The sequence below is a fragment of the Thermobia domestica genome, chromosome 17 (assembly GCF_964235325.1).
Source record: "Thermobia domestica chromosome 17, izTheDome1.hap1.1, whole genome shotgun sequence".
In the NCBI taxonomy this organism is placed as follows: Eukaryota; Metazoa; Arthropoda; class Insecta; order Zygentoma; family Lepismatidae; genus Thermobia; species Thermobia domestica.
Genome location: NC_137470.1, coordinates 134,409,769 through 134,426,352, shown reverse-complemented (window position 1 = coordinate 134,426,352; position 16,584 = coordinate 134,409,769). Strand labels below are relative to the sequence as shown.

The following is a 16,584-nucleotide window of genomic DNA, read 5'->3' as shown; positions in this document are numbered from 1 at the left end:
TTTGAGAATTACACCGTGAAGGAAATACCCTCTACAACTATTGACAACTGATGAAATTTGCATTCTTGGATTGTGTATATGCGTGGCTTCCTTTACGCTGAAAAGGAACCATCATCCACAGTTTCTGAAATTCGAAATAGGGCATGTTGAAAATTAAGTTTTTTTTTTGCGATTTTGGGCAGCCCTAGCTCTGAAACTATGCACTTTTCGCCATAGGTTCATATGAACTTTTCCTCTTATTTTGATGTAAGGAATCACCCCTTACAGTTCGGTATGGTTCATTAACACCTTGTATATTATTTCCCTAATCCTATCCTTGGCGGGGGGACCCGGGTTCGATTCCTGACGGGAACTTATGTGTTTTGCATCCCACGTTAAACTATAGGTTCACGTCTCATATAGCCTCGTTGATGAAAGAGTCGCTAAACTAAATTAAAATCATATAAAACCCAGTCCTATACTTTATATACACTTCTTACATCTAAAAGATTGGATAGTTAAGACTGCTACAGTACAACAAATATTATTTCATATATTTTCTCATAAATATAACTATTAACAAAGTTTGACTGAAACAATTTTCATCTACAGTTAAGCGATAGAAATAAAGCATACCTGATTCCAGCATTCTTTTACTGCAAGCTAACAAAACCTCACAAAAGTGCCAATTTGATTTGTTAAGTGCAACCATGTCTTTAGCTAAAAAGCATATTTTCTTCATACATCTATAGGCGAGGGCATCTGAAATATTTATTGGTTCCAATTTTGGCAACTTTGGTAGGAGATGACTGAAAAATAAAGCAGGTATTTTTTATCCTACGCCTTGGCAAAGACTAAACAATACAGTTATTATACACTCTTTTATGATTTTTTTTTTATCTATCAATCTTAACAAAGTCTTCAATAATACAGTTTTTACAAAGCATTACATTTTTTTTATTCTATATACTCCACGTTTTTTGAGTACATCGTAATACACTTTAAATTAAGACGTTAAATATATATTATTTTTACAAACTGTTTCTTCTACTATGCCCCTTCAAAGTTTTATCCGTTTGCTCTGAGAGAAATTGTTAATATGGATTAAACTTAACACTGTTTACAACAAAACAAAAAAAAATGAAATGGAATCTTTTCTTACGTCCCACAGTTTGCCACATAGGCTAAACGAGACGGTGATGATGAGAGATGAAGGAAATGGTGGAATGAACAAAAATTGGGAGGAAACGGGAGAACCCGGAGAAAACCCACGCACACGTTGTTTGTTTACCACAAAGTTAACTTGACGCGAGCTTGGATCGAACCCAAGATTCCATGCACCAGAAGTGAACACTCTACTACTGAGCCAGCGCGGCCCCGAAAAAACACTAAAATGCCATTTATGAATAGTACAGAGTGGGCCGAAAGTCACAAAGGAAATATAACCGTAAATAACTGTTTTATTTATCATCTGTTTCCATTGATATTTCACAGAGTTAAAGACCAAGGACGGAAGATTGTTTACACTTATGTGTGGAATATAATCTGAGGCAGGTGTCCGGCGTTATGGTTCTCACAGATGTGGGCCTTGTGTAACACATGATTCATGACAGGAGTCAACACTTGTGGTCCGAGTGTCCGTATTTCTGCACGAATATTGTCCTTGAGTTACTGTATTGTTTGAGTTTTGTTATCATCCTTCAGATATCCCCAAAGAAAATTATCAATCGGAGTGAGCTCAGGTGAACGGAAGGACCAATTTATGTCAGTGTTTTTCGAGATGATTCGATAGCCGAAAGCAGTGTCGGACTCGAGCTGTCAGAGCTAACCGGAGATAGAAACTTAGAGGGGCGCCTCATGGACAAATTTAAGTAAACATTTTGGCTTTTAAAATGACTTCTTAATTTCTTCACTGCATTAAGTATACACAGTTATACACAAAACTACTAGGACGAAATACTATAAATGTTGCATAGCACAGAATAATATAATTGCAATTAAGAAAAATGTGAATGTAGGATGGGTAAATTAGCAGTAGTCTACCTATTCCAATACAAACAGAAGGAAAAAATACCACTAAGTACTATATTAAATTTCACAGCATGAGTAATCGTTTAAGATCTCTTGAACTTTTTGCTCTTTTGCTTCCAATAACATCTAATCTACAGGAAAATTCTGGACGTATTCAATAATAAGGAACATTAAATTTTCCAGTAGACTTTGCCCTAAAAGTCATCTCAGTTTTGATTTAATGATCTTCAACTTAGAAAATAAACATTTACAAGTTACCGGGTAAGTTGGAAGAGCCACATCATATTTGTACACACAATATAAATTGCTATAAGTGCTTTCATTTAAAATCAGTTCATACAAGAATATAAACTCTCAGTGTATGCAATCCTGGATTCAGCTGATCCTGATTTTCCGTTTTGCTTTCACTCCATTCGTCTTCATTTCCAGAATCAACTGGATACTGAACTACATCGATACCACTAGTAGAAGTATAATTCAGATTTTTGAAGTAATCTTTGTTATGAAGCGCAAATTGTTCGAGTTCGCGTAACAAAATTTCCTTACACACGCCTGTGTTTTCTGGTAATGTTTTCAGGGCTCCATCTGATAACCATTTTCTTTATTTCTTCAAATCTCTTTGGGTCCAAACAGGCACAATCTTCCATTAAATGTTCACTTGGAATTAATCTCTCCCCAACACTTGTAAAAGCAGTGTAACAAATTTTGTAGAAGGTTTCTGCTTGGAACTTCTTCCACTTGGCTTCTTCTTGCAAAGACGAATCCTTATTAGAGCAGTTTTCATCAAAAAGAGCTTTTTGCACCGAATTCCTTTTGTTGCAAAATCAGCATCCACCAGGAGATGAAGTTCGTTTTCATCCCATTCTCTGTTGAGATTTTCCGAAAACATTTTAACGTTTCCATACAGGTGAGAAAATTTCTCTCTGAGTGATTTAAACTTGTTGCTAGTGATTGGACCATTTACCATACAGTAAAGTAGTCCATTTTTGGGGACAGTGGCTAATTCGAAGTTAGTATTGTAAGCTCAAATAGCTCTGTGTAAAGAGCTTCTGTCATTTGAGTTTCGAATTTCAACCATTTGTCTCGTAAACTTCTTGCTCGGGCTGCTCTGCTCTCTTAGCACCGCGTATAATATTTTAAATTAAAATATAAATAAATATTGGGCTTTTGAGCCTTATCTTCAATATAAAATCTAAACGTCCTGTCGCTCTAGCAAAATTTTAAATGTTAAACTTACATACCGTTTCCGTTCTTACCATGCAGACGACCCACTGATCTAGTCAAAACAGCGACTGTTAACTTTTAACCAAAATAAACTTCTAATTTCATAACTATTGGAAATTTAGTCAGACGGAATGTGAAGATGTCTTTCAGATACGTTAGACATAATTTACGCATAATTTTGGTACTAAAATTCTGAAGAAAATTTTATAAAAAAAATATTTCCATTTTTACCGAAACATCTATGAATACTAAAGTCAAATTCCATTATTAAATAACACCATAAACAATAGCACACAATATTATTGCCTTAATTGACATCTACTTTCCTACCTGAAAACACGTACGTGTCGCTTACGCTAACACTATAACATTACCACAGTCAAATATCGAGACGACAGAATGAGCCATACAGCAGTCACAAGGCCGCTTATGATAATATTAGATCAGACCAAGTTGTTACATACCATCTAGAATATCTGGCTGTGCCTACACTCGCAACGAGCATAGCACGGCGACTTGACAGCTCAAAGCCTTTAAATAATCTACGCAAACGGGCAATAACTCTGTTATATGATATTTATTATAAAAACAATAATGGAAATTTTAACTAAAATTGTCTTGACTTCAATACAACTAAGCCTGTTTTATTGTGACAGAGGGGCGCCATAAGAGGGTGGGCGCAGGTGGAGATCTTCGCCTCGCCACTCTGTCCAGTCTGACACTGGCCGAAAATGGTCCTCAAAAGCCCAATTAAGGCCCTTACCGTGTGTGCTGTGGCTCCATCTTGTTGAAACCACATCTAAGGCATGTTTACTACTGCAGGACGAACAATAATCTCAATCGTGTTTCGATATGGATCAGCGGTCACCGTTTCTGCATTGGCTTCAGCTTCAAAGTGTGGCCTAATGATCATTTCTGACGTCATATCACACCACATAGTGAACTTCATAGAATGCAGTTGCGTTGACCCTTGTCATGAATCATATGCTTACACAAGGCCTGTGTCTATGAGGACCATAACAACGGACATCTACCTGAGATTATATTCCACGTATAAATGTAAACAGTCTAATATCCATGGTCCTTAACTCTGTGAAATATGAATGGAAACTAATGATAAATAAAAAAGTTGAGATACAAGATTACTTTTTTCAATTTGCCTTTAGGTTTTAATGAAGATCAATTAGTTAATAGATAATCAGGTAATTATGAGCAGGTATGAAAGGAGATTCAAGTGAGTAATAAAGTTACGTGTTGCTATCTTCCTACCCTTGCAAATGATTCTCTACCGCTATAGTAATATGAAAGTAATAGTAGTAAGGGCGACAGTTGGTCTGACTCAGCTATGATTGGCTGAGGGACGTGACGTGACCTCATCACGTGGTATGGCGTAATAGGAGTCAATATCCTCCTGATTTTGGCAGGGGTACCTTTGCACACCTTCTAAATTTTGGGAGGAGTACCTAGGACCACTCGAAGTAAATTTTGTAAATTGCCAAATTTAAAAATTTGGTATCGTAGCATAAGATCATAGTATGTATCTCTGCAAGTTTTGGGTGGTCCATCTCGTTCCCTTTCATGGGTGAAAAATTACCAAAAATGTAAATATCGGAGGTTTTTGACCTAATTTATCTCCTTTGATGAGGTTTCATTATCTTATATGGTTATATGGGTGTGTACAGGAGTCCATACCGTTTCATAGGATATGGGTACGGGTACCTTGGCTCACCCCCTAAATTTTGGGAGGGGAACATTGGCCTACCCTAATAAATTTTGGAAATTGCCAAATTTAAAAAATATAGTATAGTAGTATAGGACCAGGGTATATGTACCTTTGTAAGTTTCTGGAGGTCCATCTCGCACCCTTTCATGGGTAAAAAATTGCCAAAAGTTCAAATTTGGGAGGTTTTATGATTTAATTTATCCTCTTTAATGAGATCTTATTACTTTATATGGTTATATACAGTATATGGTTGTGTACGGGGGACCATTTCCTTTCATAAAAGGAACATCGGTGCATCATTTTGCAGATTTGGGAGGGGTACATTAGCCCATCCCTTTATTTTGGGAATTGTCAGAAACAATAATTGGTAATTAGTCTCTAGGACCCTAATATATACCATTGCAAATTTCGCTGGTCCATCTTATTCTCTTTTATAGGTATAAAAATTGTCAAATATTAGTACGGTCACGTGTTCACTACGTCAGTAATTGACCTAATTTATCTCCTTAGATGAGGCTTTATTACCTTATATGATTATATGGTCAAGTTGAATTTTTGGCGGTGGGAGAACAAAAAAATTGCTTTCGCTTTAATTAATTATCTGCCTCCTTTAACCTAAAGATCATAACTGTGGGACGTTAAACTTTTTTTTCTAATTCTAAGAAATTTATTACACTTGAACAAGTGATTTCGGTTTCGAACATCATAATCAAACATTGTTTGACAATGAAAAGGCACTGAAGGAATCAATTTTTTTTTTTCACAGTACTTCAAAAGTATTTTGTCGCGTAGAGTACAGAAAGGTATGTTCTACTGTAAATAATATCAGCAAATTTCAGAATAAGGTCAAGTTACATTTCGTCTTTCTAAAATAAATATTATTATGTACTACAACTTCCTCACCCACGCCAGCGAAAAAAAAAATGATGTTGCTCCTTAACTTAGCACTAACCTTAAAGCCCAATCAAGCAAATTCAAACATTCATCTGAAGAACTGAACTGTGGATTTTTACCATAAAGCAAAATTGTCAGTCGGATGTACATAAGAAAACATTCTTCTATGAATACGTCTGTGCAGAGATGAGAAGGACTGTTGTTTGCCAATCTTTGCTCAATAATCATCTGGAAAGTAAAAATACAAAATATAATACCATCTGTAAAAAATCAAGTAATTAATCTTGCAAGCTTTGTGCAAAACAATATTGCCGTTCCGATATACAGGCTACTCCAAAATAACACCGAAAACTTTGAGAGGTGAGTCTTGACACCAAGACAAGATAAAAAGCAAAAACCAACGCGGATGTAGAATTTTTTCAGCGCTATTATCAACCGAGAATTTGTCGGAAAAATGCAAAAACAAATCGAACTCGAGAATATGTTGAATTGAAGTCGGGTAAAAGAGAATGCCCATTATTTTTACTCGTAAATTGCATTGGTGCAGAACTGGATGTGGTGCAAGTGTGGTGCAAAGGGAAACCTCTAAACGCAAACAGAAGAATTCCTGTGATGTTTTATTAAAAGTTAAATGGGGAAAATAAACACCATTCAAGTACAATATATCAACGAGCAAAAATCATAGTATATTGTTCAAATTAAACAACATTGTTAGAATTCGAAAGAAGAGGAGATACATATGTTTGATTGATCTACTTTGTCTTCGTATAGATTAAAATATTGGAGGAAAAACTATTCCTCTGATGGACATATCCTTTCAGTAAAATATTGATATATGCTTGTTAGGTGGGAGCTGTATAATTATTAAGCTTCTGTACGTATAATTATTAAGAATGTCTTCTACTTTAGAACAACCCACAACTTGAATTTATCTCTTCCCTCTCTCGTGTTTTTTGTTTATAGTGTACTCCCGTTTAGGGTACTTCTACATTCTCATTTCACCAATTCTTTCATCATTCTCTTGCCTTAAGAGGCCTCATCCCGGCAAAATTAAAATACCGCTAATTTTACAGTAATTATGTGATACATTCAAATAGGTAATCGAAATGTGGAACAAGAGCGCCCTAGACAATATCAATCTACATGAGATACCGTTATCACGACTCACTTATCTGCTTTCGATTTCGAGCCATTTTAAAAATAGGCATTTATTTTCGCGTTTCTAAACGTCTGAAAACGAAAAGCCACTAGTTGACTTGTGATGACGGTACCTCACGCAAAATAATATTGTCTAGGGCGCTCTTGTTCAACATTTTGATTATCTGTTATCTATTTAAAATATCACACAATTACTGTAAAATTAGCGGTATTTTAATTTCGCCGGGATGAGGCCTCTTAATCATCCGTTCCCCCTAGCGTAAAGAACGTAATTGTGGGACGTTAAACTGGAAGATTTATTTTTCTCTCTCTTTTCCTTTTTAGATAAACATATGTTGATTAGTTAATTTATATTGTAATTAGGTCCGGAATTTATAGAAATGTGTTACAGTGGCGATAATACAAATTTAATGAACATCGTGCATCATCACATTTGCTATTCCCCCAAGCAACTCTTACATGAACAGGATTAAAAGTAGGATGAAACATGCATGGAGTAATAATAAACTGCTGTACTTTTAATATTTCCATGTCATGTATTGAATTTTTTAGATTATCTAAGAAAGAGTCAAACAAGTTCTTGACTTGCAAAATCTACTGTGTGAAGAGTTTGATTTTGAAAAGTAATTAGTGATTTGACAGCGAGACGAAAAGTACATTGTGAGCTCCTCCATGGCTAAGCGGTTAGCGTACGCGCCTTTGGCGTGGGAGACCCGGGTTCGATTCCCGGCGGGAGCTCATGTGGTTCGGATTCCACGTTAATCAGTAGGTCCACGTCTCATATAGCCTCGCTGCTGAAAGGGACGCTAAACTAAAATCAACTCAACTCAAAAGTACATTGTCAAATTTGACATGAGACGATTTTTTTTTCTAATCTCGATCGCAACAGTAGTTCATCAAAGTCCTAGAACTCAAAGACCCTTTAATGCACCATAATTCATAGTATAAAAGCTATCAATTGCTAAAATAATTCTACGAACATAATATAAATTATACAGTTTTACATGCCACGATTATGCCAGCTAGGCTAAAGGAGACGGCGATGATGAGAAATGAAGAAATAGTGGAATGAAGAAAGTGGCAGATAACGGGAGAACCCCGAGAAAACCTACATACACAGTGTTTGTGAACCACAACGTTCACTTAGCGCGAGCTGGGATTGAATCAAGGACCTCACACACCAGAGGTAAACGCTCTACCACTGAGTCACTAACATAATAAAGATTTAACGTTTAGAAATATACAATTATACAATATACTCTAATAATAAATATGGTTTAAATGTTGTTATAATATACCTTTCGTGGATTTCTCGTGACATAGAAGAATTTTGATAAATTCTAAATGAAATTTAAAAAATAGGGCATAAATTTTGTACTTTTCGAGAATCGAGAAATATTTCTTCGAGAATCGAGACGAGACGAGAATATTACAAAATTTACGAATCGAGACAAGAAAACTATTTGTAGTCTCGTCTTGTCCCGTAGGCAACACTAAAAATAGTTATAAATTTTGTTACAAAATGTTACCAGCTGAGTAGAATTTTCCCTTTGTTAGTTACGCAAAATTGAAATATAAAACTTAAGCAATAAACTTACTATTATTTATTTTAGTTTGTTATTCACTGATAACATTTAAATGTTTTAGGTTTTGTTGTATCACTACAAGGAGGAAAGGTATTTAATTAGTGGTCTAAGTATCAAGTAGTATACAAAATTAAGTGTTGTTTTGTAGTTTTGTGCAGTCAGACTATACTGTCCTTTGCCAATAATATCATTTGTTGATTCAAGAATTCTTTAAAATAAGTCTTATTTGCCTTTCTAACCTTATTTAATTCTCAGATAAACTACTCACAAGCAGAAGGTTCGATATCAAGACTCGAGTTGCGCAATGAGTTACATATCCTTAAAGAGCATCAAGTAGTTAGTTAATTACCAAGTTATTAGTTGCAGTCTTCCAAGAGGAAAAAAGTGATGGGACTGGTAACATGGGACTCTATGGTAAACACAAGAAATAAAGCGTTTCTCTCGTCTCTCCTATGTATTTGGGAAGGTGAGATAGCGATCCAGATTACATGTTCAAGCCACATAGTTGATGTGGAGAGTAGAAAGAATCAAATAATCCAAACAAAAGCACTTTTACAATGTGCACATCTTGTAATAGTCCTTGACTTGCAGTGATAACTTAATTTAATGGTAAGGGAATCGAAGCAGTACTGAATGGGTATCTGGAATGCTTCCGGTTCGATGTCCAGGTACCCCGCTTTGTAAAAAGCAGATCGAACCATGTTGCGGAACGGGAGAATACAAAACTGATACAGCGTAAACGATTGGAGATTCAAGAACTTCTCACGGTGCCATATGTTTGTTTCCTGGGAAAGTCCGATTGTGTCATGACGAACTTGACAAAGTTCTTGTAAGAACGAAAAAATACACATCTAGGGGCTGCACTAGTCCTGTCATCCAGCCAGGATCAGTTTCTTCGTGAACTGACATTCGCAGGAACAAATTTCTCGGAAAACTCGTTGTCTTTGTTCGTTGTTGTAAGATGTGCACATTGTACAAACTGCTTTTGTTTGGATCATTCGATCCTTTCTACTCTCCACATCAACTGTGTAACTTGAACATGTCATTTGAATCGCTGTTTCACTTTCCCATATACATAGGAAAGACGGGAGAAACGCTTTATTTCTTGTGTTTTCCATACACCCCCATGTTACCTTTGAAGTCCCACCACTTTTTTCTTATTGGCGGACTGGACTGTACCTAATAACTTGGTAATTAACTAACTACTTGTCTCTCTTTAAGGATATATAACTCTTATTGCCCAACTTGAGTCCTGATATCGCACGCTCTGCTTGTCAGAACTGGAAAAAAGGGATGAAGAAGTTCAACGAAAATATAACTTTCTATGTCATTCTTATATTTACTAATGTAATTGTCCAGTATAATAATGTAAATTGTAATATAAGTTTTTTTTATGAAGTATCACCAAGTAGATAAAAAGGAATCAATATCAAATACATTAGCTGAAATTATTACTAATGGCAATATCCTTCTTTTGTACTTTAGGTAAAAAAAGTTGGGATAGAACTTGAATTGTGGCATATGTCTAGTTGACTAGAGAAAAAGAGACTTGAAAACATTAGTTAGAAATGGCACCCCTTGCAACAAGGATTAAGCAATGATGCTAGAACCTAAGTAGATTTCTCCATAGTTGATCTATAAAAACCAAAGCATCTAGTGGCAATAATCTCTTCGTCTTGATGTGAGAATGGAACTCTTTTTATATCGTCCACGAATTGTACGTGGGTCAGTCAGAAAGTTAGTTGCATTCCTTCGTAAATATTTTCGGTCAAAGGCTATTTTGATGAAACTGTGTGGCAACACTGTAGACATGTAGCTGTGTCGTGTGACGTACTGACTTTCACGAGGCAAGTGGAAGGGTTCTGATAATTAGTCGTAAACATGTCTCGACAATTGCAAGTGGCGTCCAAATTGGAAATGCGTTCAGTGATTCATTTTTTGGGAGTGCAATGATGTAACTGGACTGAAATTTCTCGGCAGATACATGAAGTGTATGGTGAAAATGCAATGTCACATCAAGCTATCGCAAAGTGGTGCAACACGTTTGAAAGTGAAATGAAATCTTTAAGTTTTACGTCCCACGTTTATGCTGGTTAGAGTAAAATAGACGGTGATGATAACAAATGAATGAAATGGTGGAATGAAGAAAGTGGGAGGAAACAAGAGAACCCCGAGAAACCCCCCACACGGTGTTTGTTCACCACAAAGCTCACTTGGCGCGAGCTGGAATAGAATCAAAGACCCAATGTACCAGAGGTGAACACTCTACCAATGAGCCACCGCGGCCACTGAAACATGTTAGAGAACGGACGTACAGATATTGATGATGCTGAGGGATGACTTTAGGTGGGAAGTGTGGGATCACCCTCCTTATAGCTCAGATCTTTCACCGTGTGACTTCCATGTGTTTGGTCCCATGAAAGACAAACTTTCAAAGCGAGGATACCACTCGGATGATGAGATGAAAGCTGCAGTCCAAGTCTGGTTGTCGGGCATTGGACGGGATTTCTTTGCAGAAGGCATAGAAAAAGCTGTACCACGCCTCGTCAAATGCTTAAATAACGGATGTAATTACGTTGAAAAGTAGATTGTGAATGGAACTTTACGATACAAATAAAGTTATTGCAAAATTTGTATCGTGTTTTATTTTCTTATGCACTGCAACTAAATTTTTGATTGACCCTCGTATATTTTATTATTTATTATTCTACTCTATTATTCTATCATTTATTTTTTATTATATCTTGTACCCAAAGACTACAATATTTCTCCTCAAACAATATCCTAAGGAATTTACCTTCTTTTAAAAATTATTTCCGAGTTGATTTTCTTTCCTATTAATAATCAAAGAAATAAATACATGACTAAATATCAAGTTAATATCTAATGCCACTGTAAGTGGCTTTAGGAGGCCTGTCGAAAAAGTATTCGACCATGGTCCCGGGAAACCAACAAACTCACCTGAGGTTTACTTAGTTCTAATCCCCTACAAGCTACTTTCCTTCCGCTTCCAGGAACCGATTTTAGTAGTCTTCCTACTGCTGGAAACAGGCTTGTGACCCCTCATTGGAAAGTGCTATGAGAGCAGCCGTTGAGTGCAAAAACGAGTTTCTTTCTTTTGAGTGCAAAAACGAGTTTTTTTCTTACGAGATATAGCCTCCGCAAGACTTTGATTCTTCCCAAAAATCCGTACAACCACGTCTTTTATCATTTTATCCGCGCCGAGAACATAGAAGAGCACCCAACATAACCATTCCTCTACAACAGAAGACGCAAATGAAAGTAACGCCATCTGCAAGCTAAAGACATCATTGACCCCTATACCATGATGCAAAATTTGGCCAACCTACGGCACGAAGTTTTCACAAAAACAAAATGGTAGTATTTTTTTTGGACAGGCCTCGTATGTATACAAGTATTACTTCAGCCCTATTCCACCTTTTGCATAAGGTTCTATATCAGAGTAATGTTTTTTAATATATAATTTGATGTATATATGTTCAAGCATAACTTCTGAACGCCTAGAGCAATTTTCAGCGAACTTGGTACCGAATTTCACAATATTAAATCCCCACGTTAAGCGGGTTTGCATATCCAGGCTCCTAACTATGAAAACATTTACGCTCAGTCCAACCTCAATCATTTCACGAATTCAACCTGTTTTACGTATGTTATTAGGACATAATATCGATTGTGATTTATTCTAAAAAACTTTTATACATTGCAAGAGCTGTAACGTCCAAATATTTACTGAGAATTCATAGTCGTATCGGAATAAACAAAAGCGAGTATGGAACAATAAACTGCAATAACAAAAGGCAAAAAAAGACATGCAAAGGCATACAAAATGGTCGAGTGGTTTGGGTCGATACACTATCAATCACATGTTTGTGAGTTCAAACCCGGTAGCAAGTTGTTTCTTTTTTAAGTGTCTTCCTAAATTCATCCGGAGGCTGAAAATATTTCTTTGAGTAACTCATTGAAAACTTCTTTTGTTTCAAATTCGGATAGAACGGAACATTATATGAATTGCGAATCTTAAATCCATAGCTAAAAAAAATTAGGTATACTCACTACTCCATTATCCTCTGATTTGTAACGAAAAACTATTTATAAACAGTGGTGACTTCAGAAAATTATCCTCGGGGGGAATTTCAATATGCGGGTGGAGGACAAATTGGTAGTCCACATTGAGCACGATCGAATATATGATCCTGAAGGCGGAAATTTCTTAGCTCGAGAGGGGTCTCAAATTCTCCCTCAGATCACGTCCTGAAAGCATCATTGCTTAAAAGCTTTTCGTAACAAATATAATATTACACTTGTTTCTCGTTCTACATTTAGAATTGGTAAAATCATAACTTATAGAGGATTATAATAAAAGCATAAAAATTACAATACCAATCATGTATAAATTATCCTGTAAGTTACCAACTTTGGGTCAGATTAAAACTCAAATATTTGTTTTCGGGTTGCGCTTAGAAGTAAATCCTCTCTATATAATCCTGATTGGAAATCCATGTTTAACACTAATTAATTAATCAATATTTATACGAATATTTTTTTTATTATACTATTTTTACTATTCAACATTATATACACTTCATTTCCAAAATCAAAATTTCGAAAATGTATATTGCACGAGTGCAGACTCGCAAATAAATGATTATTTATCTATTATATAAAAGAGAACGCACAAATCCTTTGTTAGCTCATCACGCTAATACGGCTGAACCAATTTCTTTCATTTTTGGGTGGTTATTAGGATTTGGACCCTAGATGGTTTTTATCATATCACTTTAATTTTTAATTACCAGTGTCTTGAGATAATTGACCATTCAAGTGTCCATAACGTACAAATCCTTTGTTAGTTCATCATAGGTATAAAAATAAACGTATTTATATGCAACCCGCATGACCGTGTCACTCGGCGGGTTAACATAAATGACAGGCGCTATAATGTTAACATTTACTGCAATTTGAAAGCGAAAAAGTAAAAATTATCTAAGTAACAAAGTTTATTGCGTTCCGGGGTGACCGCAGCGAAGCGGGGTGAACGCTGCTAGTCATATATATTGGTATCTATTCGAAATTCTATTTAATCGAATCCGACAGGAACACAGACACAAATGTCGAGAACCGGTGAAAAAAAAGGTAGAAAAAGGTGTTGTACCCGGCGGGGACTCGAAGTAAGTTCGAATGGCTTAGACCATTCGGATATGGTAACAACTTGTGATTGTAGCAAAGGCTTCGGGTAGTAGTTCTTATTACAGAATAACATTTTCTATTCCCTAAAATTTAAACCTAATTTACTTTGATATATCTATTAATTTGTTACATAAACACGTTTTCGTTACTTTGATGAATGATGTATGTTGTTGATATAGATTCTATTACACGTTCTTTCGTAAATATTATAGAAAGTATCAGGGTTATTTATGATCTTTTATGGAAATTGACTGGCGCATGCGCAGTACACAGACAGTTCAATTGGAAGGCGAGGACACACTGTTAGAATGTTTCATCGCTGTGAAGTATAAAGAACAGCTAAAATGTATTTTACGCTTGTCATTGCATAAAGTATCACCAGGTTAATGTTTGTCCAAGTTCTCACTAATCAACTGGACTCATGAAAAATAATTAATATGGTCATTACTGCACAATATGAAGAATAAAGAACGTATATTACACCAGATTGTTCTCGAATTCGAATTTAGCAAAGGAAGGGACAATAAACAAAATTTGATTTATTCATTCGAATTGAGATAATTCAATGAAACTAGAAATTACACAATCAAAAGGAAAAATATCGTTAAAAAGACAATAATACTTTTATCCGAGATGTGAAATAAAGTTATTAATTAACTGGAATGAAAGTAATATTGGGCATGATATAGAGTAAGAAAAAAAGTAAATGTATTCTTAGAAACGTTCAAAGTAAATTCACAAATACTTTTTGAAGATATACTACTCTTCCTTTACCTTTTAACGAACTAATAAGTAAACAAGGAAAGGAAAAGAATGAAGAACGAAAGTATTGCTCTTGAAAAAATATAATAAATAAATGAAACTTAAATAAATGTTTACACAAAAAATAACACACTAGTACTTCGTGTAGTCACCTCCAGAGTCAGTAACTTCTTGAAGTCTGGAGGGGATACTAGATACAAGTCTCGAGCAATACGACGGTGTGTCACGAAAATGTTGCCACAGTTCCATAACATGATTTTGAAGAAACGTTTGGTCTCTGTCTTCACGTCTCTCTTCCCATTCTTGCTCCATGTAGGCCCACAGATGTTCAATTGGGTTCAAATCTGGGGATAGAGGGGGCCACTCAATACAAATTAACTCTGGATGTTCACTTAGCCACTCTCGTGTTTACCGGGAAGTGTGAACAGCACTGTTGTCATGCATAAATATATATTCTTCCTGTTCAGGGAAGTTTCTTTCTAAGGACGGTAACAACGTATTTTCGAGGTTATTAATGTAAACACTGCTGTTCATTCTCTCAGGCACCGCAACCAAATCTCCAGGACCAGCAGCCGTCATGTATCCCCAAAAGTGTGCTGATATTCGTCCTGAACAAGAAGTTCTGATAATATTTTGTTCAGCATACCTGGTTCCGCGCGGTCTATACAATATAACTCTGCCTTGTTGGTTAGACTTGAAAACCTTCTCGTCGGTCCAGATGACTAAGTCCCAATAAGACTGAGGTTGGGTTATGTTATTCTGTGCCCATTCCATTCGTCTGGCCTTGTGAGTTTCAGTCAGGAGAGTCTTCCTAGCGGGTCTTGAACAGTGTAGACCAGCCCCCAATAATCTTCTTCTTATTGTTTCGTGAGAACAATTATATTCTCTGGCTTTGTCCAAGAGGATTGACGTGTGGCGTAGAGGTCTTTTCTGTAACTAAAGCTTGATCTTGAGCTGCAGTTGTCACTTTTGGCCTTCCACTTCTTGACCGAGACCTGAACCATTCACCACCTTCTTCATGTCGCTGAACCCATTTCTTGACCGTTTTCTTGTCACATCCCAGATCTCTAGCAATCTGAGGCACAGTTTGTCCCATTTTTGCTCGGCCTATGATTTCTCCTCTCAGAACATCAGACAGTTCTCTACAACCTTTGGAAAGAGGCATTTTGAGAACCTGTTAGAAATTTGCGTTCTGGCGTGTATGACAAATGTCGGTAAAGTGAATCTTTCTGTTTCTACTGCGCATGCACCAGTCAATTTTCATGAAAGATCATAAATAATCCTGACAATTGCTGTAATATTTATGAACTAATACGTAATAGAACCTATATTAACAACATCATTCGTCAAAGTAAAAATACCGTAAACATAAAACAATTTCAACAGACAATTACATCAGGCCAAAATAGGCTTAAACTTCAGAGAATACAAAATAAATTTCATATTGTAACAAAAGATTGAACATGAAACACGCTTACTATATTTTCAACTTGTCACATTAGCCGAGTGGACTAAGGCATTCGGCTAGAGATTCTGAGGCACCATTCAAGAGTAGTTCGAATCCCACCACAGTACAATTTGATTTTACCTCTTCTTGACGTTTCTGTTTGTGATCCTGCCGGATTCTATTAAATATAATTCCGTAATACGCTAAAATATACTAATATTTGAAGTTCTTAACCTCCCATTTTTACATTTTTCAAGCTCAATTGAGAAGAAAGAGGGAAAATGAAAGTATAAAGAAAGAGGGAAAATGATTTACAATAATTACTTAGCATTTACTGTCATTGTAATTGTGGATATTTTATTTATGAAAATGTATAATGAACTAAAAATATATTTAGTAGGTCACATGTCTCCATTTTTCGATTCTAACTTGAAAGTTACAGCTTAGGCGGTGACATATCGAAGACCCAGGAGGTTGAGGAGTTGTAACCCCTCCCATTGAAACTTTTATATTCTATTGAAATAAAAAGTGTTTCAGTTTATAATCTTGGAAAAGCAACAATCACTGTGTGT

The 16,584-nt window shown here is 35.9% G+C and overlaps 1 protein-coding gene across 1 annotated transcript in view; it reads right to left on the bottom strand.

Annotated features, from left to right (window-relative positions):
- The window catches only part of LOC145674190 (condensin-2 complex subunit G2-like), a 101,498-nt gene that overhangs the window by 39,816 nt on the left and 45,098 nt on the right, over window positions 1–16,584 (bottom strand). The window contains exons 6-7 of the mRNA XM_081744022.1: window positions 5,910–6,079; window positions 616–788 (exon numbers count right to left, since the gene is read on the bottom strand). Of these exons, the coding sequence (XP_081600148.1) occupies window positions 616–788; window positions 5,910–6,079 (343 nt within the window). The remainder of the gene's footprint in view (window positions 1–615; window positions 789–5,909; window positions 6,080–16,584) is intronic.